The sequence below is a fragment of the Rhea pennata genome, chromosome 7 (genome assembly GCF_028389875.1).
Source record: "Rhea pennata isolate bPtePen1 chromosome 7, bPtePen1.pri, whole genome shotgun sequence".
NCBI classification, from domain to species: domain Eukaryota; kingdom Metazoa; phylum Chordata; class Aves; order Rheiformes; family Rheidae; genus Rhea; species Rhea pennata.
Window position 1 is genome coordinate 35,552,518 of NC_084669.1, and position 27,894 is coordinate 35,580,411.

The following is a 27,894-nucleotide window of genomic DNA, read 5'->3' on the forward strand; positions in this document are numbered from 1 at the left end:
GATTATAAGAGAGATAAGAGGTTTAGAAGCAAATTGATGTATCACAGGAATGGGAAGATAGTAAAATATGATGGAAATACCACGAAAAATACTGCATTTGAAAATGAGGGAGTACAAAACTACTCATGATGTAAAAAATAGTGTAAATGACATACATGATGGATCTGGGTCAAAATATTATTGGCAGTGGTAAAAGCAGTATAATTTACAGGCTTGGCAGGTAACTATTTGGTATATAGGAGGGCTTAGTCAGGGACAGGAAACTGGATGGAGGAGCAAGAGAACAAGCTGGGAACTGACTGAAAGTATCAGTATACAAAGTGCTAAAAACCTGCTTGGCTCAATACAGAGCTGTCCAAATCTTTCTGAAGATAACTCTGCCTTAATGTAAAGCTGGCCAGTATCACTGTAAATAAGCCCACATATTTCAGAGAAACATAACGAAGCACATCATTAGAGAAAGCTGGTTAAGCCTATCTATCCATAAAGAAGTCCAAATTAAATGTTACTCATTTTTTTAAGTATCACCATGCATTGTCATAAGGAATAAACGCAGTGACATAAAAAAGAGGAACAGAGATTCAGCCTGTAGTTCATGAGCTTGTAGTAAGCTCAAACATTACCTCACAATTAAAGAACATTTCTACAATTATTGATTGATTAATTTACTCTGACTATAGTGGAGGTTAGAAATAACCATTTAAGAGAAGTGTCTGGCATATTTGCAAAAAAAAATTAAAGGTTCTGATGACCTCCTTCTCAAGCTTCCTTCTACAGCTCTGTTTCTGTTTGACTAATGATAGGTATGACATTCACTCCTCTCCATGAGCAGAGTGCTCCATATTCCTTCAAGTTCAGAGGTGCCTACATTTCTCCAAACTGTTTGGCTCATCATTCCTAGGTTAATTTTACTTATGAATCACGTTGCATGGTTTGGCATACACAGCCATCCTGGAAGTGTCATGAGGATTTGATGTTCTAAAAACAGGCTGTATGTCATACGGTTTCCATGAAAGCATTCTTTAACATAGGCATAGATAGCTTAAAAGGTGCATTTTAGCACTGCTTTAGTTAAGGAAAACAGATCTGCCATTAATTACAGATTTTAGAGATGCTAAAATCACATAAGATTGATTAAGAATTTTTTTTCCTTTTGCCAAAAGAAAGCCTTTATCTGTTTTAGACCTCCAAGGCTACAGAGCCAAACTTCTGTTACATGCAACTCCAATCAAGTCAATGGATTTATCCCTAGGATGAATTTGGCACAGTGGATGACACTGCCTGTGCTTGATGTGAATCTGCCGTGTATGATGAAGCTATCATTACAATTCATGGCAGGAATGAAATGTCAGTGACGGAGAGTATTGCTACTTTAGTCATGTCACATATCTCAGTGTCAGAACTCCTCTTGCAAATGATATCTCTTTGCTACCACGTACAATGTTTCAATGGTAAGAATAAAATAAAATGTCAATAAGCAGCCATACCAAATATTTCCCTAAAGCTTACAAGACAGAAATACTTGTTTTTCACTTATAAGTGCTGCAAAAAGATAACGTATCTTTACCACACTCTTTTTCTTGGCTTAATCTCAAAATAATTTAACATTAAGTAATGTGAAATTAGTGACTAAAGAGCAGATTGCATAGGAAAACTAAACCCAGGCTTGAAACAGAAGTTTACTCCTGAAGTTTTACATTGCAAATTTTGGACTGGTCAAAGGAAAAAATACCTGCAAAGAAAAGCAGCAACTCAAGCCTGCCTCATCATCTCTTTGAGTCTATTAAAGGAATATGCTACTCATGTATTACTAAAATAACTGGGAGAAATAACTTGCAAAGAGGCAAAACTTGTTTTTAATTTTGTTTATAAGAAATCAGGTTTCACCTCACAAAGGCATGCAATACAGACTTATCTATGCAAACAGAACAGGTTGATTGGAAAAGCTGATCAGCAGGAACACAAAGAATTCTTATATCTTACTGGTGATTATATCACAGCATTTTGTATAATACGTTTTGCTTTGTGTCACTTGAGTGAGGAATCACATTTGAGAGGACACAGAGATATAATATTACTGTACTGCTTAAGTTATTGTAACGTTCTGAAAAGATGCTGCTGAAAATGAGATCAGATTCTAGAACATGGATATTCCTCTCTTTAATAGCTTTTCATAAGTGCTAAAGCTAACATGTAAAACAAGACTACATTATAAGGAAGAGGCATGAGGGAGGTATATAAAAAGACATGAGTAAGTGCCATGACTCAGCTCCCAAGTTACACAATTGCCTACATGAATTACACATCCAAATGCCCATTTGCATATTCAGACACCCAATTTGTGACTGTAGTCACACAGCCGTGCATAAACCCTCAGTCTTCTCTCCTAACAATGCGACTATCATCAATTATCACCACTTGCAACTCCTGAAAACAACAGAAGAATAAATTATACTATGTATAAAATCAAGAAATTTGCCCTTTGAGATCTCAGGAATCCCACATAATTTCTATGTCTGGAATCTAAAAATGGCCTTTTCAATCAACCTGGTTGTACATGTTACTGTACTTCTGCACTGGGACTGCTAAAATTGTCCTTTACTTACCCAGAGCTGTTAGAGCTATTCCTTTATCCTGAGCATTAACTGTTTGAGTTTGTGATACCAAGTGTCCTGTCTTTCATCTCCAGTACTAGGTGTGGTGTCTGCACCTACATGTCTGAACAGAACAGCAAATGTAATACGAACTTTTGTGGAGCACAGGCCATCAAAATAAGGCTATATCTAATTACTAGTGGGGAAAATAACTGACTTGGGCAAGTCATTATGGGCAAAATTTAAACTAACTGTAGCTGTTCTTTCTGTTTGAAGGGGTTTGTATCAAAGGATCAGATCCTTGGACTGTAGTGGAATTACAGCTCAATTGGAAGAAAAAAGTTTAAAAAATCATTATTTTTAAAGGAAATGTATTTTGAATGGAAATGCAAACTAATTCTTTCAAAATAAATATGTATATACTTAAACTATTGATACGATTAAGTGACCATAAAGGAATAAAAAGCAGGTTTTGCAAAGGAAAATGTTAGCAAGGAACCATACAGTCTAGTCTACTAGGAAGTAATAGATAGTAAAATAATAATAATAGCTATATATATATGTATATATATATGAAAAATGATAGTTATATATGTGTATATATAAATATATATATGAATAGTGATAGTGAAATCCATTAAATCCATCAGTTTGTAGACAATCTTTTTAAGAACAGTGAATTTGCCATTTAAAACTTATTTCACCGTACTCCCTCAGACATTCTGAAAAAAGATGTTTGGAGACTGGGTAGATACTCAGGAGAAATACATACATTTCTTATATACGTACTTGCTCTGTTCTTACACTCTTCCCTACATGTCTTCTTTTGGCCACTGTCAGAGACAGGATGCTGGGCGAATTAGACCTGTAATCTGAGCCAGAACACCTAGTAACACCTAGTAAGTTCTTATTTATCTTGTTATGTGTACTAATCCACCTGGCATCCAAGGACATGTGCGTATATTGACTACTGTCTCCTAAATTTCCAAAGGTGCTGCACATTGCCTGGATTTGGTTAATATCCAGAGAGGTGTTTATGCTGTATTGTGAAATGCCTTAAACAAAGTTCTTTGAGGCTTGAGAGGTAGCATGAAAGGCTGCTGAATGCTATCCTGAAGTGAAGTGCTATCCTCACCAGACTGCTCACTGACAGAAAATACCTCAGAGTATCTCAGTTTGTCTACCAGAGTGGTAGAAAACCTATCAAATGAGCTCACATTCACTTCAAGCAAACAGCTGTAGCAATTTAAGATGCAGCTACAGCCTCTTGACTGCGCAGCCTCTTCTTTTGGAGGTTACTAACACTTAGCAAAAGTGATATAGAGGTTCAGTTATCCTAGCTCCATACCTCTAGTGTTTTAGTGCAAACTCATTTTCATCAGAGCCGAATTGAGACACCTGGGCCTTGGAATGCACCTGAATCTGCCACCCGTGCTTTAGAGTGAGTAATCTCCAGCAAAGAAATCAACATCAGGCTGGTAACATTTTCAATACAGATGCCAGATCTCCTAGAGCTTGTCTATCACAATTTTAATGTTCAAATGGAAGAGAACCACCTAACTTTGATTGAAGTTGTCCGTACAAAGCAGTGCCAATTTCTCATTGGTAAAACTGCAAGAGGGATGTGAGCGTATTTTATAGAAGCAAATCTGTACATTAACTGTGAAAAGTCAGGGAAGAGAGCTGGGGCACTTTCTTATTTTTTTTAACAAGATAATATTTATGACATGACTGCCAATTGCAACTGAAAGTGTTATTTCCATGAAGGTTGTTTTCTAAGACCAAATTTCAATCCTTCTTATAACAGAGGCTGCCAACTTCAAAAGAGGATAAGGGAACACAAAACAGGACTTTAAGTTCCAGCTCTTTAGCTACAAAGTACTGTTTTTCAAAAAGGTAATTTTGTGACAAGCAGTGTGATTCACTCTACCGTGCAGGAACTCCCCTGCAGAAGACTGACCTATACAGTTTCCAGGCTGTATACTCAAGTCAGTTCACTGTACAGCTAGAGATTACACTAACATGCAACTCCAAGTAGACTGGGGAATACCCTGTCTACTTTAAGGAAGCCACACTGGACAGCTAGGATTGATGGTGCACAAATAGTACGCAGTTTACTTTTTAGCTATGTAATCAGCATTTAGGTTCCAGCTTCGTACTCCCTCATACCTCAAAGGCCCTTTGAGGCTCACTTTTCAGTTCTTCATTATGCTTCTACTAGAGTCTGGTTCTCCATGGTACAGACTGCTTTATATTTTTTTTTTTTTTTTGCCAAGATATTCCCTTGGGGATTTCTTCATGGCCAAATTATATCACAAATTGCTCTACAAAAGTTGTACCTCCTGTTTTATTGTGAGAAAGACTTCTGGCATTGTCACAGCATCAGTAAGATTGGAAGAGACCTCTGGAGATCACCTAGTCCAACCTCCCAAAGTTTTCTTGGTGCTGGTTCCACTGGGGCTTGAACCCAGAACCTTCAGCGGGTAAAGCAGATGTGATAACCACTACATTGTCCTTCTAGTTGTCAAGTTGTTTGCCTAGATAAACAACTTCTTTTTGCCTTACAGGTGGTATTGTGAAGGGAAAGAACTTGAAAACTCACCAGACATTCAAATTATCCAGGCAGGAGATCAGCACTCCTTGGTTATTGTTGAAGCCTTTGAGGAGGATACAGGACGTTACTCGTGCTTTGCTTCAAACATCTATGGAACAGACTCCACTTCTGCAGAGATTTACATAGAAGGTAATGTTAGCAATTGTTGCAGAATGAAATTCGTAACACAAAATTATGATACAATTAGATACTTGGTACAGTAACTGTATATTAGATTTGTTGCACAGAATACATACCAGGAAGTTAACAGTTTCATTCCTCGTTAACACATTTATTATTTCGCTAGAAAACATTCTTCAAACAAGTATTATGACTTCCCGTTCCACGTACTTTTATTGTGTTGTTTCCAGAGATTGTATATATCTCATTATAAGATGAAAGTCTAAAAATACAGAGATTCTGATGCCACCCTGTATTTTTTATCTGTGGTTACTTAAGGGAAATAAAAGAAGCCTTATCTGTGTATCTTATTTTTATTAATCTCTTTTCCCTTCAGCCATTAGTAGAAATTGAATATAGGGTGGTTTTTGCCTTTTTCAATGAGAAAAATGTAAAAGTAGCCTGATCCTAACCTGCTATTGGGACCTTGTAACCAAAATATAATAGTACATATTCGCAATTTGATCTTTTACTTGCACAATAGATGTTCCAAACAAAACAGAGTATGTATCAGCAAATTTAAGAGTCTTTTCTTTCCTCTTAAGTTATTCAATATATCCTACCTGGCTTAAAGATACTTGTTATATGCCTTTCTGTATTTTTTTTTTTTTGTAGGATTTTATATTGCATCCATCATTATGCTATTAGAATTGCAAATTTAAAATACATATATAGAATTTTTTTTTCTCCTGTATTTCTTTAGTTGCCAGGCAGAGAAATATCATACTGTGAGTACCATCACTGACAACAGTGGGACCATTCATAAATTAAACTATCATCTACCCTACTTAATGCAAGGGTACTTTTCCTTTGCTGTTATTCTTCTTCCACATTTCTAATCTGACAGTGAAAGGACAAATCCTTTTTTTAGCATTTGCACTGCCCCTGATATTAATGGCATACTTGGCAGGGATTTACTAGTTCTCAAGACTGGGGCCAAGGCCTGCTTTTACCTAATGCAGTGGAGGCTGGATGGAAGCCATGGCTGGAGGAGATGCTCATTGGCAGGGACCACGGAGAAAATGCACATTTCAGATGCAGTGAAGGTTGAATCAGAAGTGTAAAATGCCTCAGTAAGACAGCTGTCAGTAAACTCAGCTAATGTCTTCTTCTCCAGACCGTGCTACAAGGCACTAGCATAGGAATAATAGATATGATTCCAGATCTCTCTCTCCTCCACATTTTTTTTTTTTGTTTGTTTGTTTGTTTTACTCATAGAATCTGGTATCTGAGAAAAAAGCTCTTACTTAAACCAGAGCAGCAATCAAAGACTAAATCATACTAATGTCATTTTAAAGAGAAACTGAGGAGCACCCAGGTGGGCATTCACTCTTGGATGATGTTTTCCTCACTTCAGCTGCATACTGTCTAAATCTGCTAATGCAGATAATGTCCATAGCAGTTCTGCATCTTACACAGCATGCAATTTTGGCTAATTTCCACTGCAACATGGTTCTTTCTTTTGGCATAGCTTTATAATATATATGCTTAGAATGTTCTAGAGGGAGTCTTAATAAAAGTTTGCATGATTCTTAGACAAATTTCTCCAAATTCACTCTGCTAATTGATTTTTTTCTGTTTCTTTCTTTCTTTCTTCTTCTTTTTTTTTTTTTTTTTTGGTAGGAGTCTCCTCCTCTGACTCTGAAGGCGAAACCATCAAAGACGAAATGAATCGGTAAGTTTGATATATATTAAATCTTCTGTATTTCTCATAGATAAAAAAAACCCACAAGTAAGAGCAGAAATTTCAGTTTATATTCACATTTTGCAGCTTCCAACATGTTAAGCTTTGGGTTTGTTGTTGTTGTTTGTGTGCTCAAACAAACCTTAAAATATTATTTCAAACTTTATATTAAATGTAGACAAGAGAAGAAATATGCTAAATAAAAGATTAAGCTACTAAAATTAATTTACTAAAATAGACGCTGTTTGACTACACCTGACTTAAATACTGAAATAAGTGTCTGTCTTGAAAATACAGTGCAGTAAAATTTCTCACATGAAAATATGATATGTCATGCAGATTTCAGCAGAAGATTACTATCCATGAACTACTTAGATTTAACATAAAGAAATTAATATATGTGAACTGGAGTTAACTGAATTGATGAGCGTACAGGAGAGAAAAACTGCCAGATGCATTTAACCTAAAACCTTGGAATTTTTTTATTTTTCCTAAGTGAAATCTATTCCCTGTGCATTTAGTACTTGATCCAATGTTGTTAGAATGAACAGATGTCCTTCTATCAATGGGGAAGATATTCATACTGATTGAAAACCAAAATAATCGATGTTTTATTTTGAACTCCTTTGTACATACGAATTCAATCCCAAAAGCAATGAGTGCTTCATAAAGAGAAACTTTTGATCAGATAGACTTATATGCCTGGATTTTTTCATTATTTATTAAGGCAGGTTATATTCACTACATATTTCATTTTCTTCCAAAATACAAGAGAAAATACTACAGTGTGTTTGACTGACTTCAACACAGCATAAGGCAAACCCAGTCTTACGTGATTTTTCTACCTCAAAGTCATAAAATACTCCAGATGAGATTGGTTCATTGACTGCAAAATTTAGCAAATAATATAAAACATCAGAGCAACAATGGTTCACAGGTTTTCAGATCAATTGCTAAGTTTTTGATAGTTCTAGCTCAGACTTTTCCAAAAGTCTCAAGTACAACATTGTTTTTCCCATTAGATGCTGATGTAGTGTTTGTTGACCATGATCCTGATCATTTGATGGCATCTCTAGGTTGCTTACCTCATTAAATTTTGAAGAAATGTGTTGCATTCTTTATTTCTTAGGAAAAAAGGAAAGCTGCTCTGACATTGTAGCTGGGTGTCCTCAAGTCAGAATTACAAAATACAGAATTACAAAAGATAAGATTTGAGTATAATAGGGCATCTTTTTATTTTTGTTTAGCCTCCAGCTGTCATCACAACAACCTGAACACCTGTAATGGAAGGGAATTAATCTGAGAACAGCTGCTAAAAATATTCACAATTTCAAATGAGAAATCAGTGATCTCAGCAACTGTATGTTCACTCTGAGTAAGGCTTCCTGTGATTTGAAGGCTGGCTTTCCTGAGGGGCGTGTGGTACATGCCAAAGCAGCCAATACAACACTTAACAAAACCAAGTAAAAAGACTTCATTGTTTACATTATTTCACTTTGCAGTAAAAACAAACAGGGCCACCTATCTACTTCCATATAGAAACAACCTAACAAAATTGAACAGGTGATGACCTGTACACTACCAAAATTGCATCAGATGTTCACCAGAAAACTTATCTCTCTACTTTTTTCAGCAGAAGATTATCGATTCTCTGTCCAAGTAGACCACAATATTTCCATTACCTTGTAGGCTCATAGCTTCATACATTTCAGGGAGCGGTATGCAAAACTGAGAAACTGGCACTGCCCTCTCATGCTGCTCTGAGCTGATGAGAGCAGTTTTCAAGCCATAGTTGAGCTAATCCAGGTCATTTTATTATATTTGCTGTAACTGAAGCACGTATGAGTGATAAGCAGCCTGATTCTTACAAAATGCAATTTACCTGGGCATACACTCTGTTTAGATCAACCGGAACCCAATCTCAGAAGTGAGAGTGGGATTGCTATGTAGCTGGGAAGGACTTTTTGTAGCTTCCAGCTACAAAAAAATACTATGCAAGAATACTACTAAGAATACAAGCAACAGAACGTTCTTTTTGGTTCATCTTTCACAGAACCGCAAAGACAGCCGACATCTCTTTGAATGCAGCATCTCCTACTGCTAAAGCTGCAACCAAGCACCAAGAAACTTCCAAGGCACCATCTGCTATGGTTCAACCTGTGTCTGTACCAGTTCAGCCTGCATCAACACCAGTTAATCAGGTATGGGAAACAATATGGTATATTTCCAAGGAAAAATGAAGGCTCTTAGAAAGGTATTTCTTCTACAGCTTATGATTCAGAACCCCCAGATTTCCTGCTTTTTACTTTGCTGTGTTGAACTTCATCTTTGAACAGCATACGCATGCAGTTGTAGCGCACACAGATGTTATGCCTGCCAGCTAACCTTTAGCACCTGGCAGAGGGAAGGGAACCTTTCCTTCCCAGGTTGCAGGCATCTCTGCGGCGGTGAGCAAAAGGAGCAGCTGCTGGCAGCCCAGGCAGCGGCAGGCACCGCACGCACTCCGGCAGGGCAGACTCTGCATGCCGTGAAGGGCACTTGGATGCGTAAGTAAGCTCGCTTGCATCTTCATATTGCAGACTGACTCATTCACTTTCAATAGAGACAGCCAATAATTTTTTTCCCTCTCGCTCTCTACAAAACTCACTTCAGATCATTTTTTTAATGTGAGATTTATTTTAGGCTAAATCATTTCACTACTATGTTTACTTTATATGTAGTTATGCTTGTTTAGCATATAACATTTCAATATCCATATTGAAGAGTTTCTAATTAATTTAGCATGTATTTCTAGTCCTTTCTGTTGCAAACTATCAGGATACACCTAACTGTGGATTCTTTCCTAATAGGAACTATTAGTCATATTTAATTCAAAGTTATGAACAAATAGAACTGAAACGCTAACAAGAAACTTCCTTTGAACTGTGTTTAACATGTCTACAACCTAGAATTAGGTGGCAACCAATAAATGGACACAGAATAGCTGAAGCAATGGAAGTTTACCTTTTACTATGATGACAATAGAATTAAGCCTTTCTAATACATATTGACATAGGTTGCCTAACTCCAGACTGATAGTTTCCTCAAAAATTACCACTTTCAGTCTTGTTGGCTTATAAGATACTACCTATAAAATTTGTATATGTTCTCCAAAGATACTGCATGACTAATTCTGCTGATTTGGGGCAGCTTCTATTCCCATCAAAAAGAAAAACTACATTAATCAAGTTGTATATGGAAATTTTGCTAAGAGGAAAGTAATTTCATTTTGATTTCATTAAGGGGGATCAGTAGGGAGATATTGCACCTCTGTAAATCTGTTCGGTTTTGGCAAAGGAAGAGATTTACAGTAGCAGTCACACACATGACTTAATTTTCCCTTATTAACATCCATGAATATGTTGTAAGTCAGATGCTTAAAAGGAGTCTACACCAAGCAGCCTACACAGATTTGCCTTCCTGAAGTATTAATGATGGGTATTATAATACACTGCAATAAGGTCTTCTTTGACATGAATAACACGATAAGGCAATGTTTTAAAATAGCATTTATGGTACTCAGGCAGCAATACAACCAGAAAGATCACTATGCATATCCTACAAAAGAGCAACTTTTATTCACCCCATTAAATAATCTGTTTTGCACCTTTTCCCACCAAAATCTGTTTTGTGCCATTCCAAGAGCATAAAACGCACTTCAAATAAGGTCAGGGGACCTTACAAGGATTTGACTTGCAATTTGGCATAAAGTCAGGTGTCCGCTTCCTTCTGGAACACAGTTCTCTTAAGGAAAAACGAACACTTTCTGTATTTCTAGTATACAGCACTGGAATGATTTTTCAGTCTAAGGCTCTATAATAGGAATGCTATCCTAAGCGCAATACATTTTTTAATATTCAGTCTCAGATTTTATTTAACCTAGAATAAAATTTTTACTTTATGAAAGGGAAGCCCTCTCCACTTAATATCCAAGAGGATTGGTAGTTGTGCTTTTTAATTTTCAAAAGATTTAATTAGCATGCAAGGACACTCCATGCTTCTCCTGTATATGGAATATCCTCCGTATACCTGTACTTCTTCATGTGATGTTTTGCAATCTACAGGCTCAAAGCCCCACTAACTATTTGCAAGGACTGGATGGAAGACCTATAATAGCTGCTCCTGTATTTACAAAGGTAATTTGTTTTACGATATATTTGAAAACTAAAAATTAAGTTTTATTTTTAAAATTAAAATTTTATAGCTATCAAAGGAAAAATGGAATTATTTGTACATTTTAAGGCATTCAAAAATTTAAGTGGCATTATGAAAACTTATGAAAATCAGTATTACTTCTGGACCAATAAAACTGACTGTTTCTATTCATTTTCTTTATTAGATGTTACAGGATATTTCAGCTTCTGAAGGTCAACTTGTCGTCTTTGAATGTCGGGTGAAAGGAGCTCCTTCTCCAAAGGTTGAATGGTACAGAGAAGGAACACTGATAGCAGATTCTCCAGATTTTAGGATATTACAGAAAAGTATGTTTCCTGTGTGGAACTGTTGGATCTAATATAATACTGGCATGCAATAAAATTCCTAACATAGCAACACTTAGAATTTCTTATTGCCATAGGAATAACTACCTAAGCCATATTCTATGACAATAAAAACCGGGTCCCAAAAGCCAAAACTGTGGGTGAATTGAACAGAATATTCACAGGTAGTATGTGTCTCCGATTCCCTGAATTATTGTATCATCTGGCCATCTACATTCATCTGTCTACTCTTTCAATGTCTTTTTCTGAGTCAGTCTTATTTCAGCTGTGTTTGGTTTTCTTTTTATAACCATTTATGTACACTTCCACCACCTGTAAAGTGCCTCGTCTTTCAGTTAAGGTTAAGTGCACTTATACTAAAGCTTATGGATTGTTGATTTCCTATTTATCAGCAAAAGTGATTTCATACATGCATTTCCTCATGTATTCATGTGTCATGTGTATATCTATCATGATAGATATTGTAAATATATGCTCCTATTATTATTTTCAAATGTAGCCCAAATGTCTGCAGTTTCCTCAAAATTCTCTGGAATGCTATAACTGCTAAAACCTGACAGAAGTCACACTAACACAAATCTGAATGAAACAATGTTTTATCATAATTTGATTTCACTATGTAATATTCTCAGAAACTGTCTTCAGGACACACTAAAATAGTACTAAGAATGCAAAAAACTACTACTGGCAGAATTTACCTCCTGTTCATAAATGCTGTGGTAAATATACTACAGTGCACTACAGCATTACAGTGAATAAGAACTACTTTTTCAAAAGAAAAATTCTAAATAAAACATAAGCATGACGATATAATGGTTTGTCATTAAATATAACTAGATATTTCCACCAAATCCTTCTCTAATGATCTGATTCTAACACTTTGTGTACGTGTAGAAACAGGCAAAAGATTCAACTTCACAAACACTGGCTCATTAAAACAGTTTCAAGTTTATGTATAATATTTTACCAATTTTTTACTGAACTGAAATAAAGAAAAATGTTCAGTAGACTTGACATGCTGTTGAGTACAAGGCTTGCCTGTCTCTGCCATCCCTTGAACAGAAAATCGCATCAAAAGGAATATTGTATCATTTTATCATAGAGAAAAATCAAGCTTTTAGTTAGTCTTCAAGAAAAAAATTAATTGTATTGGCAAAAGCAAATATATTCAATCTACTAATTCTGCTCTTCCCTTTAGAACCACGATCTATGGCTGAACCAGGTGAGTACTATCTAAAGTGTTATTCCTTTTTGGTGAATTAACCTCACAAAATAAGAGTTATTTTAACTACGTAATTTAAATTAAGGTAACTTTTAAAAATGTTCTATAGCTATTGGGGAGATGCATTTCAGTGTAGAATGTTTACAGGACATAAAATGCACTAGAACTTGAATTAATTTTATAATTTTGAAGAAAATGGTGTTTCTATCTTGCTTTGACACAATTCTGTCTTAGGGCCTAACCGTTTCATTCTCACAAGCTAAAGATTAACAAAATGAATGTATGAAAGTCTCCTGTATCTGACGATCAGAAGTACACCAGATGATGTAGGACTGAGCTATTTTTATCTAGTTTACCAGTTAGGGAGCATTGCATCAGATGTTTAGCCATGTCAGCCATTCCCTTTGCTCTCTACAGGGTAATATGAGAGTGTCACATCAGGTGTTCCACCCCTGGTATCAGCAAATCCTATAAAAGTGGCTGGATTTGCTGATTTTGAGGGTCAGAACAGAACGTAGGCTACTCTGCATGATTTGAGCAGAGAAGCCTTACAGATTTTGATTACCTTTCCATGAGGCAATCTCACAGTTATGCTTTTCACTGTTAAAAAAATAAAACTGCCTCTCTTAAAAAGAAAATCACTAAATGAGTTTTAATTCTTATGGAATATGAGATTCCGTTACTTTTGTCCCTGCTCTATTAAAAGTTTTTTTTAACTCAAAAGGTGTCTTGAAAGAGACTGAGAAATCCTGTATTTTCCCCCTCTCTGCAATGTCTCTCTCTCAGTCTTGGGAAGAAAAAATGGAGCTTCTACCACAGCACACCGATACCATTCCTTTACTGTCCAGTGGCATCACTGCTGAGTAATGTGAAGCAGTTTTTAGAGGGTAATCAGTTGGGTGCAGTTGTCACTGCCTCATCACCTGCTACTCATTCAGAAGGAATCTGGATTTCCATGCACGCAATGGTTGGCAAATCCAAGTATTATAAACTAGACACTATAATGCCTTAAATCAGTTCTATAATCCTAGTACTATAATAAACTATTATTCTCCTATAGCTGTTAGCAAATAATCCCTGTGTTGCTACTAGATTTTCCTCAGTGATGACATGAAATAAAAAAATTTAAATGTGCTTTAGTCCTCTATAGAAATACTGATAAAATACTAAACCTGTGGTTTTGTAGGAAAGGTTCTTGCAACATGGTAGCAAAGTAGGCACTGACTACTAAAGAAATGCTGTCAGCCCACATTTCTATGTATTTGAAAGGTTACCCTTCCTCCCCTTCCAAGCTATCTGACGAAACAAAATCTGTAAAATCCCACCACTACAGGTATTCATCAGCTGGTAGTTGCTGCCTAGACATGCCAGATATTTCCCAGACAGGAATATCCTAACCCTAGATTGATTTTTCGAGACAGAATTTCATTTTTCCAAGTACAATTTTGCAGACACATTTTTGGTGTTTATACGAATCTTCACAAAAAAGGGAAAGGGCAACTTTCTGTAGGGACAGTTAGCAGAATCCCCTCTTTCTGCAAACCTGCACTGACACTTTTGAAAAATGCTGGCCTAATTATATGCATTTGGCATCTCTTCACCTTACAGGGTGGCTCTACTTGAATTGTTCCTGATCAACTAAACCGAATCTTTCAATCTGCAAAGAGATTTAGAAAACCCACGTTTTAGTGAGTTGTGAGGCCAGAGTCCACTGTATTTCTCCAAATTCAGTTTTAAGCTCTTCAGGGAGAAAGGCTGCATTCCATGTGCATGGGAGGACATTTTCTTGTGTTTTCCGAGCACTGACACCTGTTCTTCCTCGCTTCGGTTGGGCATGTTGGAGCACAGAGGGTACCAGCTGCTGCGGACAATGCTGGTAACAGCTGCTGCACACAAAGCCTGCCAAAATTGTTAATACTGATGAAACAAAAATCAAACTGAGCAAGGTGGAAAACGTTAAGGAAATGGCCCCCAGGGCAGCCAAGTCTTTGTGTCTTTGTTTAATGCATGTTCTCCTAAAGTAGTAACACTGCTCTGATGCTTTGCAGAGGAAATTTGTACTCTGGTAATTGCTGAAGTATTCTCAGAAGATTCGGGCAGTTTTACATGTACTGCAAGCAATAAATACGGCACAGTATCCAGTATAGCTCATCTAACTGTCAAAGGTAAGAGATGCTTTTAGTCCTTTGCTTGCCGGAAGATGTAAGCACAGCAGGCTGTCGCGCAGCGCAGCCCAGGCTGCTTAGCCAACGTACAGTTTGCTGCCTTTTCAGAGTGCCCTTTCCCAGTCAGAAAGACGCCACTGACGCTCGTGAAGGAGTGAGCAATGTTACGGAGTGAATCCCGCAGCAGCCCTTCCTCAAAGGAAACACTTGCTGACCTCAGGATTTGGGCAATAGCCTTTTTTTTTTTTTTTTTTTTTTTTTGGGTGGGGGGGAATCTCAGGGGTCTCTGCCTCATTTGCTGCTTCAATAAACCTTTAGTGCAGAGCCCAAAGCAGGAAACCTCAGAACAGATCCTTTGACACTACCTAAATGATTTACTTTGCTAAGGCACCAACCAGGTAGATGAGTGAAGAACCAGCGCTTGAAGGCACTGAACACTGTTGCGTTCAGTTTAGCTCAAGGTCTGGTAGTGCTCTTCACAACCGAAAAAGCTGCAATGGAATGAAAGTCTGTATTCTGAAGACACAGGTGGAATTCATGGGCAACATGACCGTAGACCACTACTGGATCTTCCAAAATAATTATGGTTCTCTTTTATTCACTTTACAATATTCCTTCGTTAAGGAAGTTCGTTAAATAAATGAAGTCCAATAACTCATTCCAACAGCTGGATAGGAAACTAGGGCAAGTTTTTGCAAACTCTAACTTTCATGATTTTATCTTATTTTATTATAATTCGCGGTATTTATGTATAACCAGAAGTTTAATATTTCCAATTTTAGCATCTGAAGACAAGAGTAATGCTGCTACTCTTCAAACAATGAGCTCGATCAACTTAATTGCTGCTGAACAGCAACCTCCCCCACGGACTCCTTCCCATCCTGTGGTAAACCAGCCCCCAAAGCCGAAACTCGAAGGTGTTCTTGTGAACCACAATGAACCTAGGTCAAGTTCCAAAATAGGTCTCCGTGTGCACTTCAAGCTGCCTGAAGATGATAAAAGTGAATCAGCATCAGAGGATGGACCTGAGGCTGCAAATCAGACCAGACCCAGCTATTTCCCAGACAGGATAAATGGACAGGCAATGAAAATACCAGAGCCAACATCACCCTCCAAGGAACCCCCGCCAGTACTGGCTAAACCAAAGCTGTAAGTAAAAGGGATTCTAAGTCTCAGCAGTGTCGCTGTTGTTATTCAGTATCTCTATTATCACATGTACCTGACCTACTCATAGACCAGGACACTATTGCACTAGGTGCAAAAAGTTGAAGCACAGTACAAAGAAAAAAGACAGTCCTTATCACATAGTGCTGGTCTAAATAAACCATAATCTTAAAAGCTAGATTTTTTTTCTACGCATTCCTCTTGAGAAAAGTAAAGTGCTTCCCAAATTCAAAAGGAAAATATTTTCTGCTTTTAAATACCCTTTCAATTCCACAGTGCTGTAAATAAGAGATGAACAATACTGCTAGTGTGCAGGCAAAATAAAAGCAGATTCTTCAAGTGTCTGTTTCTCAATTCTGAGCATGTAATTTTGCTAAAAGTAGACATATTTATTCTTATACATATTATAGCAAGCATATGCAGGTCCACAGGGCCTCATGACTTTATATTCCACAAAAGTAATCTCCTGAAATAAATAAAATACTTGGAGGTGTATGATGATGTGAAACCACTTAGAAGCACCTGCAGGATTAGTGCACTGTGAATCTGAGGGGAAATTTTAAGGAGTAATGTAATTTTCTTAGAAGAAACTAAGAAACAGCCTTTCAGCAGGTTCAGAACCTTCCCAGTCTAGTTTCCAAAGAGCGTATGGAGGCCTTCATTTTATTTCATAAACAGGCAGAAACTTTAACTAACGTCCCAGGAAGGACTTTATAAAGCAATCTGTTAGTATCCTTAAGCAGGATGTGATTTCATGGTATCAGCTTTACAAGCAAGGAAACAGAACTCACATATTGTGCAGCAGACACAGAACTTGGAGCACTGATTTTTATGTTAGCCCCACATTCACAGGCTTATTTTCTTTCAGTGCTATAGGGTGCTTAAGGGGTAAGCAGAAGCCTTGTTTATTTGTGTTGCCCAATGCTTGCATAAAACAGGATTTCTCTCTCAGAAAAAACCTGTAACAAATGAGTACAGTATTATGCAGATGAAAGAAAAATGAGGATTGCACAGTTTCAGTTCTGCAGTTCACTAGTGTATGAAAGCCTGAAATTGCTATTTTAATCTACCTTTAATATGATTTTTGTGCCATAAATTATAGAAAAAATAATTCTTTTACCTAAAAAGGAGTTCTATTGAATTCATGGATTTGGTTTGGCAGTATCAGTTTTGGCTGATCTCTACTTCTCTACTTCTACAATAATCTACTTCTACATTTTTCTCTTTTTAACACTATTTAATTAATACTGGACAATTTATTACATGACCATTTTTCATATCCTCCATGTCGTTTATGTTTTTGGAAGGGGAAAAGTTAGCCTATTTTCCACATACACAATAACAAAATAAACCACTTCACATGGCAAAATAATTTCCTTAGCTGCAACCCTGAGCACCTTTACAATAAATAGCATCTAGGAAATAAAAATGGCATAAAATGCGTATCTTCCCTGAATGATGTACTCTCTTGCCTGTCACTGAACATCCAACACCACCTTAACTATTTTCTCCTCTGGCAGATTATTACACAGCTTTATTAGCCAAAATGTTGGTTTCAGAACCCACTGGAGATGAATGACTGCAATTTGGATTGCAAATGCTCATTTGAAATTCCTAAAAACCCAATCCTACTCTTAGTTACACAAGAGGAAAGGTACAATGGTTATGTAGAGCAGAATTTGACAATGCTATCCCTCAAAATGATTTCAAGGAAGAGTTTTATATTTCATCTGTTAAAAGAATAATCTTCAGTCAAATAATTTTCTACCAAAAAGCTTTTATTGTGACACTAGCAAGGAAAGGAAGAGGGAAAAAAATTGTGTTTGGTAGTCAGCTAACATTCTGCTCTTCCCATAATGTTACAGAATACGTCATGTAGCTGCTTTCCCTACCTCTTCCCCTACCTCTGTGTCACAGAGTATAGACTTTTTCTTTTGCAGTTCACATATGGAAATGTAATTGGCCGGTATGTTTGGCATTACCATGGCTTATGACCAACTTTGCTCATCTTTATTTTGAATGCAGTGATCAGACACAGTTAAAACAGCTCCACTACCAGGTCTTGCTTGAACAACAGCAGCTGCATCAGACATCTACAAGAGAGTTGTCATTCAGCTCATCTTTACTGAATTCTGCTACTTCACTCAACCAACAGTCCACCTCAACCACGTTCAAACAAGGCAAAGCCTCTTCTTCACAATCATTCAGCTACACCCGACCCAAGCAGTTCCTACCACCACAGGCCACATCACCCACCAATTCGTCTTCTAGCTCTTCAGTGACGTCATTCAGCAATGTCCCTCAAGGAACCCAAAGAACAAATAACAAGGAAAATTTCATAGGAACTTCTCCATCTGCCCAGCCAAGGTCTTCAGGAGGGTTTACAAGCAAAAGTGAACAGTCCCTACCAAGTCCTAAAGAATCCATGGTACCTCCATTAACAGTTTCTACATCTAGTGGGAAGCAGATTCAGCCACAAAGTGTCACTCCTGCTCCTATCTCCCCAACCAGCCGGGTGCAGAATCCAGTAGCTTTTCTTAGTGCTGTTCTTCCTTCACTTCCTACTGTGCCATCAACCAATGCAATGGGATTGCCCAGAAGTACACCAGTTACGTAAGTAGCGTAAACCGCATGTGTCAAAGCAAGGGCAAGAAATACTTATAAAGCAAACTAAGATGCACTGCTGTTCGGGGGTTCTGTGGGGAGCTTGCTGATATGCAAGTTATTCATAAAAGAGAAACACGAGCTATTCATGTATTTTGGTCATTTCATCTAATCTTTACATTCAGTTAAGGAAGAAAGAGACAGTAGCTTGTGTAACAAAACACCTCAAGGGTAATATAAAATCAAGATGGAGAAATGGGAATTTAAAGAGAGATACAGACAAGAATTTTGGAGCACAGAGATTCCCAGGACAGTATTAGGAGGAGAAAAGAGATTTCATGTACATATAGGATAAGTCACTCTAAGACTATTAGTCTATATGAGCTACAAAAGCATTATCTACGGTAAGCAGTGAGTAAAGTTTTAAAAAATATTCATAAGTTATTTCTTAGGCCAGGTAAATCTAAGAAATAACTTATGAAAAGATATCTTTCTGGTTGCAATACCTTCTATATTTAAAGTCCCCTGGTAGATCTCAGGAGAGATAATGGTTTGCACATAAATGTTTCTGTTGATGGCCAGAATGACTACTGTGACAGAATGGCTACCTCCAAGCAAGCAAGCAAAAAACGATGGCAATATACTGGAAAGGTTATTGCCTTAAGAGTCCCTTTTTTACTAACAGAGTTGAAATTAATATCCCTTTTACAGACAACATGAACTCTGTGTTAGCATGACCAAAAGTGTTAGACTGATACAACACTTCATCCAGAGAACTCCAAATGCTCCACAAAGAAGTATTTTCCTCCTTTTTACCCATGGTACATTTCAAGGTAGTGATAGCCATGACTAAGCCCCAATCTTCTAACTATCTTCCCAACACTACATCCACGAATCTATAATTCTAATAGAAAAAAAGTGATCCTGCATAGGTAGCACTCACCACTCTCTCCACAAAGAAAATCTTGCCTCCAAACCACTATTGCACTCCTACTCTCAAACCTCCTAATTGTGCAGCACAGAAAAGTAATTAGTCTCTTCTGCAGTAGAGCTACCACCCTGCAGCACTTGCCTGGTTTCCTTAATGGTCCTGGCATGGTGGGCAGGCATACATAAGAAACTTATGTTCAGAGTAAAGGTTCTAAAACTCTGCCTAAGCCTATCCTCAAGCTATCTTTGAGCACAAGTACTCAAGCACAACTATTCTCTTCGCACTCATAAGGTCTCATAAAAGGGTAGAAGAAGAGAAAGAAGTAAAAGTTCATGAAAAGAGTGAATGATCACTGAAAACACAAGATGAAGATGGATAAGAAATTGTATTAACTTTCTAAGTTATTATCTGATATAATAAAATGTACTAATTGTGTACCTATGGAAACACCTGTACCTGTGGTTACTAACCACTAACATAAGATGGTTATTATAGTATTATAATGCTTATTCTCTTTTAGGTGTGTACCTTAATTCCTTCCTAATGGCATTAATGGGAATGGGATGCACCATTAAAATAGTACCAAAAATCATTTCCTGTATTATGCTTTAGCTTCTTCTGCATAAGTAAATAATAGGTTCCTCCAGAATGTTGACGCTTAACATATCACATCACTCAGGTGACAAAAAATATACCGGTTGCTTCATGCTAGTAACAGAATTTTCTTTTAATAGCCCAACACAGGGATTAACAAAAAAAAATCTGAAGCCTCTGACAGTATCAACAGATGATTCTATTCGGGACAATAAAACTGCACTTCTCAAGGACCTGGAAAGAAAGCTGCATTTCAGAGATGGTGTTAATCAACAAAGTAGTCAGCAGGTAAGAAAAATCAAGCGTTATTAAAGTAAATTTCACTCATGAATAAGACATATATTATGACTTGTGGAACAACAGATGTTTGTTCGGCTATGTGTTTAAGCTGCTACACTACTTTGCAGAGTAACCTTTTGTGGTAAGTGCTGGTTTGGAAAAGCAAACTGGAGCTTTAAACAGGAAGTATGATGGGATGCAGTTGTAGACGTTTTACTTTGTGAATGAATTACATTTTTAATTTCTGACAATCTCTGTTAGAGAATGGTAGCAACATAAAATTTTTTTCTTCTCACAGAAGCTTTTGTATCTTGGATTAAATTTTTTTCACTTTACAAATTGCCCAACCAATTGCACACCTGCTCATTCACACACTATATATTTCTAAGACAAACTAAGGAGGACAGTAATCAAACTGTGTAAAAGAAAAGTTTCTGGTTTTACTATGGTTGAACAAAAATGCTGTTTTCATTTTTTGGCATTAAACATATTATTCCAAATCTCCTGATTTGCATGAATTGATAGGAACTTGTTAGGAACTTAACAAATAAAGTTTTTGATAGCTGTCACTGGCACCAAATATTAGGACTGGCATTATTAGCAAAATAAAAAGCCTTTTACAAAGCTCAAGGAATCAGTTCAGTCTTATTTGGAATCAATAAATCCACCAGATCTGGGCAGTAACATTAATATTAAATTAAAAATAAAATTTACAAATTAAAGCAGGAATAAAAACTGAAATAATATTCAGAGTTTGAAATCACTATGAGACAGGTTTGACTGCCCTTGAATAACAGCAGGATGCCCTAAGGACTATGGGCTAGCTGTCTTGTCTGCAGGAAACTGTTCTGCCCTCACCTTGGCCATGGAAGCATCTATAGTTGTCCCACCAGCTCAGGCTTAACACAACAAATAGCAGTTTGCCCTGATTTGTCATGAATAAGGGAACTTTTCACAATGTCTGTTAGCCCTTCCAACAGAGAACATGCAAGGATAAGCAAAAAGCCATGGAGTCTATGGAATGAATTATCCTCTGTGGACAACTGCACTGTAATCCCTGTTTTTTTAATTTCGCTGTTGACCTTTCCTTCTGACAGATCACACTGCCAAACCACTTTGAGTAAAACAACTGGCAAGTGGTATGTTTTGCAGATGAATCACAAGTGTTACGATTGGTACTTGCTATGATAGTAAGACAAATTATTTAGACAGCTACTGTGAAATACCGATCAGTGTTTCAAGTTAACTGCATGATAACCCCTTTAGAAACAACGGTCACTACTACTGTCAAAGTTATCTGCTGACAGCAAAAGTTATTTATATGCTTGCTTACTATTCTGTAAGAGAACAAAACAAAATCTTGATTTCAAGGTCCCGCAAACTCAGAAGAAGCTCAAAGCTGGCACTTCTCTAATTGTTATGGTAATTAGAATGTGAATGGTAATTAACTAGAAAACAACAATTTTAGGATTGCTCAATTAAAGTCCCTTCGTTTCCCCCCTCAGTTCCCACAGTGAATCACTTACACTTTTATTCTTCCACATTTGGGAAAAGTCACTGCTTTAGCTGACTCTAACAAATTCAAGTCTGGTTTTTTTCCTCAATGAAAGCAGTGATTATTTAAAGAGACTAGAAGATGCATAGTATTTGACAAAATTCCTATTGCTTTACTAGTCATACAAAATCAGCATCCTAAGAATAATACATTGGCATGCTGAATTCACCCCCAAAGATTTTGTCATCTGTTTTCTTCTTGTGGTTAACACAAAATTAAAAGGAGACATTTTCATCCTATATATAGCACTTCAGTATTAAATTGGTTATTATAAAGGCAGCAAAATGCTTCTTATTCACTTTCTCATAAATAGTAACACAACTATCCTGCATACAAAAGATCACAGAATAATGAATGGAGAAGTACAGCATCCAATAAGAATCTTAAGAGGGTGGCTTCCTTATATTTTCTACACACTATTTTAAAAAATCCTTTTCATAAAATGTATCATATAGCATTTTGCTTATTGTGAGAATTCTATTGTATGCCAGTATTTCAACAGTAGCATTTAATCTCATTTACAATATCTGCAGAATATGTAGTGATCATCCAGAATGAAAGCTGCAGATGACAAGCCTCTGTCTTAAAGTTCAGGTATTGTTTTATATTACCATATAAAATGCAACAATGAACATGACTGCTTTGCATCCTGGTGCTCTATTTATCTGTCACTGACTTCCATATGAAAAGTGTTTAGCTTACAAGTCAAGATTTTGCTGCATGTCAGCATTATGCACCCAGTAAGATATCTAATAATCCAGATGTATTCCTTCTGTTTCATCCAGGACATCATTCATCACCAACAATAAAGAAATCTAGAATGAGAACATAGTTGGTAATTCTGCTGATGTTGCATGAGACAGAACAGATTAGTCTGTAGTCTTCCGCAGCTATGATAATCATGCAGTGCTGACAGAAATAAAAATATGATTGTGCTTAGATTCAAGCTGCAACTTTGACCAAGTACATGTAGTAACAAGCTGCCATTTTTACCAGGAAAAAAACACCATACCTGTTATTTATGCAGATGGTAGTATATTATATTGCAGGTGAAATTTCATCAACAGATAGGAATATTACACAAATGTAGTTCAATTGATTCCAAAGCTCTTTAGTAGGATTTGCTCATTTTTTTTCAAATGCAAGACACACTAAATGAGGATTAGGTTATTCAAATGCAGGAAGAAGTTGGGATAAATCCCAGGATATGGGAGACTTCAGTTCAGTTTCTTTCTTTGACTGAAGACTGTTGACTCACAGCTCTTCACTCACAGGAGAGCAGCCTCACTCCTTGCTGGCTGGTGTGGTGTATTGTTGGTGCTCTCTATCTAGTCTATCGGGCTTTTGCTTTCCCTTTAAGCACTTGCAAAAAAAGTACCTTGTTAGGGTTCAGTTGGAACATGTCAAAAAGAAACAAATTAGTGTAGGAAGGAAAGGGCAGACAAATTGCTTGGAAGGATTTTGGCAAGTGCAAAAAATATTCATTTGTAATGCAAACTCTTAAAAAAAAAAAACAAAAAAAAAAAAAAAACTGCTAGTTGAACTAAAAGAGCAGCCATGGCCAAGCCATTTACAGGCTTCATATCAATGGGACTATAAATAAAAGAAATTCTGTTTTATGGGCAAATCTTAAAAATTAACAGATATATTATCTCTTCCAAACTTTGCTATACAAATTAAATAACTCATAGAAAAACAAAGTAAATAAATCTCAGAATACTGTGCTATAATTAAAGGAATTAACTCCAATGTTAAAAGGAAAGGAAGAATGAAAGATTAGATACCCAGACCCAGGTTATTCATCCTTTGACTTGTTGATAAGAATTATAAGATATACCCACATATTTGTCATTTATAGTGAAGAATACCATGTGGCAATTCTGTCTGGTTGTGTCTTGTGTAAGATAGATAGCAGCATAGCTCCTGCCTTATTTTTAGTACCAAGAATAAAGCTTCAGCTGTTGAGAAAACGGTGCCATTATTCATAGCCCTCAAATTAATATTCTCCACTTTCACTTGTGAATACTTTACAAGCAATTTCAGAGTAGAAAAGATGCAGAGTTTGTCCAAAAGCTTTTGGATCATTAGAAGCCATGGCCTGTAAAGCCATGGCAACACCCAACTCATCACGGCTAACTCCTCAGCACTGATAAAACAGAATCATCTCCTCTCAGCTCCCATACTCAGCAGTCAGTCTCAGAAAGGTTCCAAGAACCATCAAGAACACCATTCCTCAGAGCACAAGAATTACATTTAATCCAGCCACTCTGAAAAGTTTGCTTAAAAACAAGCTTCACATCATGTCCCAAAGGTCAGCAAATGCAGACAATTTTGGATGGGAAATAGATCCCAAGGAGTCCTCATGGCAGCTTGTTTGCTTTGTAATAGAAATGAAAACAGATTTACGAACCTGTCAAAGACAGGTTATAAAATCTTGATATTAAGAGGTATAAACTCTCAATAATCTCGGCATTGAATATTTGAACAGTCACTTGCAGCTGTGCTCCCAAGACCTAGATCTAATCAACAACCAAGCAGAGATAGGTTTTCCGCTGGTAAGGACCCTGGATTGTAGAACTTATCACCTAGGAAAGGAAACTGAGCTTCTCATGCTTTTGCCCACACTCCTAAGCTGTTCACTCCAGCCAATAAGTCTATGGGAGTTGGAGGTATTTCACTTGCTTTCTCTTCTATTTTTCTCTTGAACTATCAGTTTGAGCTGAATTATATTTCAAATGTTGATCAGCCGTATACTACAGCTGACTTGCTAAACTCTTCAAGGTTTGTATTTACATTTGGATAGCATGTTATTTGTGTGCCTTGACGCATATGACAGGCCCCATTCGTTTGTAAGAAATAAATTTCTTCAGTGGTATCTCTCCATGGGACAAGATAATTGAAGAATAAAATCTGCATTGGATCTGCTGTATTCTGATTCCCACTGCCTGGGGAGAGAGAGACGATCCAAACCAAACCAAAGACTTCAGCCAGAGTACTCTAGATTAGACTTTAAAGCCAAGGAGTGTTTCAAGAAAAAGTCTGGACACAGAAACTGAGATGCAGTATACACCAGTTCCTTAGATAACTAGGTTAACTGGGTTTAGAATAACTCTGCCAAAAAGCCAATCTAGTATAAATTGGAAAACTAGAATTAAATTGTGAAACTTGTCTGGAGTTGGCAATGAGTGGTAATCATTTTTTTTTTAACAGTATATGAGATATTTGAATAAAGTTTCTCTAGCCTTTCTATCTGCAGTAATTTCTATGGGTTGGGAGGGTCAACATCAGATTATTTTGATGCTACAACCTTCTACTAACTTTCAGCATCTATTTTCACTAAGGTCTGAATCCTGCTGAAGTCAGCAACAAAATACCTCTTAGCAGATGCAGGTCTTTAGGATTTATATTCACACACCAAAGATGCCTACAAAACTTGTCAGAATTGCTATGGAATTCCTCTTCTTTTTTTTGCCAGTAGGATTCCCCTGGGCAGCTCACTTAGCCTCTTTGGACCCCAGCTTCTCATATCTAAAATGCAGGTAATAGCCCTGCCATAAAGGGTGCCCTGTCTTCAGGTGCTCAAAAATAATGGTGATGGGACTATATAAATCTGTAACAGAGACAAAATGATGTGACTGCTGCAGATGCATGATGTATTGATGAAGCTGTACCTATTCAATAAGTCTTTTTACAAGACCTGTCCTGTATATTCTATGAGAGGATTTTGTTTCCCTATTTTGTTTCCCTTACTTCTGATTGCTTCTTTATGCTGTAAAGCCTCTGCTTCTTTAGCTGTATGCATATTTGTTCTCTCAGGTTGTCATTCAGGCAATCCCTGATTTTTTTTCTGTATTAAAAATAGGATTATTCTGCAATTCCAGTGCCACATCTGTGCAAGACCTAAGCTGCTTTATGCACTGAAAAATGTTATGAACCTAGCATAGTGTGAAGCCCTCTTTTGGGTCAGGCCCTGATAAAAGGCAGTGCAGGCAAATAGAGAGCTTTGGGCAAGTACATCGGGGTGAGTCCTCACCTTTCCACATGACTTGATGCACTAGATGACCCTCTCTTTAACAGCTGCACTGGCTCTTCTTGGTGCGCTGCAAGCTGCACCTCCCCCTTTCTGTTTCTGTGCAAAACCATTCCCAATTACCCACCGACAACGCAGTGATACTGCTTATCCAGTGCTTGGACTAAAGACAGCACACCGTACCAGTCAAATTACAACCATCCTCTTGAACCTACAACTGTCCTGCCAAACCCAGGCAACAGCTAGCAGCTCCCACGAAGTGTGGCTGCATCTCACTTCTCCACCTGGTGGATGAGCACCAGTGATGGCAAGAGGGAAGGGTGGGAGCAGATGAACATGCGCAAGGAGGGAAGTGGGGGAACACCCCTGACACAAGGACTGCTCGTTTTAAACAGTTACATTCAAGGAATTACATTTTAAGTAAATTTTACATTTAGTTGCCACAAGCTGGCAACTAAAGCAATTAAGCTGCAGTCACATCACTCCCTGAATAAACTACACGGCTCTGAGGCAATAATCTTGCCTAGTCCACTTCCAAGGTGCTACCAATAACTGGGGAAACATGCTACAGATCTGCTTAAGGTGCATTTTCAACAGAGTATTTCCTGCCTTTGCTCTTGTCAGTTGTAACAGACTTTTGCCCTTCTACCTATACTCTGCCAAAATTAATGCAACCACCACTGCTTACTCCCCTTTTGTAATGCAAGGATGTTGCCTGGAAGTGAAATGTCTAGGTTTAAAACATTACAGCCTTCTCAGCATATATATATATATATATATTTAACTTGTACAGGACATGTATGTGCCTGGATAGGAGCTAGAATTGTACAGTTTTCTAGCTGGGATATTGCACACTTTAAAAAATCTGGCCCATATATTAAACAAATGTGTGAATTCCTGGCTGTGAAAATGCCACGTTCCAGGAAAGTTGCCAAAAATGACCTAGATCCCTACATTTTTGACCCCAAAACTGAGTGTGAACCTTTGTACTCTTTCTTTCAGCCTCATTATGCTGACCTCCAGCCTGGTTTTAACATCTTACCCAGTGATTAAATTGCCTTGTTCTTCGTGTGATACTTTATGAAATACTTGTCTGAACCACAATCACAAACCCTTTGCCCTACTCCACTTCCGTAATCATATTCAGAAATAGTTTTACAACTTATATGATAAAAAAAATTTTCAGAAAGCCACATTAACAACTGTTAACTGTTCTTGCTGTTTGTACAAGAAAATCTACCACCCAAGCAAAACCTCCTAAGATTACATTCTCTATACAACTGTTTATTTTCACCTATTTCAGAGATTTTTATTTTTTATAAGACATTTGGTACAACACCTTCAGGCTATGTAAGTATTAAGTAAGTATTAAGGCTATAATTTTTACAGCAATATTAATTTAGTCTTGTTGCTTTGTGTGTAAATTTATACAGAAAGAGATGTATGCAGGTATACACACAAAATAACACATTCAGAAAGACAAAAATCGAAGTACAAACACAACATACGAAGAGCATTTGGGAGCTCTAGGAACACTAACTTCAGTATTTTCTGATTTAAAAATGTAATTCCTTGAACGTAACTGCTTAAAATGAGCAGTCCAAACCCATTCAGCCAGCCTGTACCATTACTGGCAAGGGAGACTGGTACCTCTGCATGGAAACACAGTGACATCTGTGGCTTCCACAGGCAGAGATGCAGTCACCAGTAATGATAGTCTGGTGGTGATGAAACAGCAATATATATTCGTTTTTTTAATTG

General features: G+C 37.2%; 1 protein-coding gene across 2 annotated transcripts in view; it reads left to right on the forward strand.

Annotated features, from left to right (window-relative positions):
• Positions 1-27,894, forward strand: part of MYPN (myopalladin) — a 62,223-nt gene that overhangs the window by 15,118 nt on the left and 19,211 nt on the right. For both annotated transcript variants that reach the window (XM_062579779.1, XM_062579780.1), the window contains exons 3-12: positions 5,162-5,337; positions 6,991-7,042; positions 9,105-9,252; positions 11,155-11,226; positions 11,430-11,571; positions 12,788-12,811; positions 14,860-14,976; positions 15,759-16,125; positions 18,166-18,753; positions 20,410-20,557. In XM_062579779.1, the coding sequence (XP_062435763.1) occupies positions 5,162-5,337; positions 6,991-7,042; positions 9,105-9,252; positions 11,155-11,226; positions 11,430-11,571; positions 12,788-12,811; positions 14,860-14,976; positions 15,759-16,125; positions 18,166-18,753; positions 20,410-20,557 (1,834 nt within the window). The remainder of the gene's footprint in view (positions 1-5,161; positions 5,338-6,990; positions 7,043-9,104; positions 9,253-11,154; positions 11,227-11,429; positions 11,572-12,787; positions 12,812-14,859; positions 14,977-15,758; positions 16,126-18,165; positions 18,754-20,409; positions 20,558-27,894) is intronic.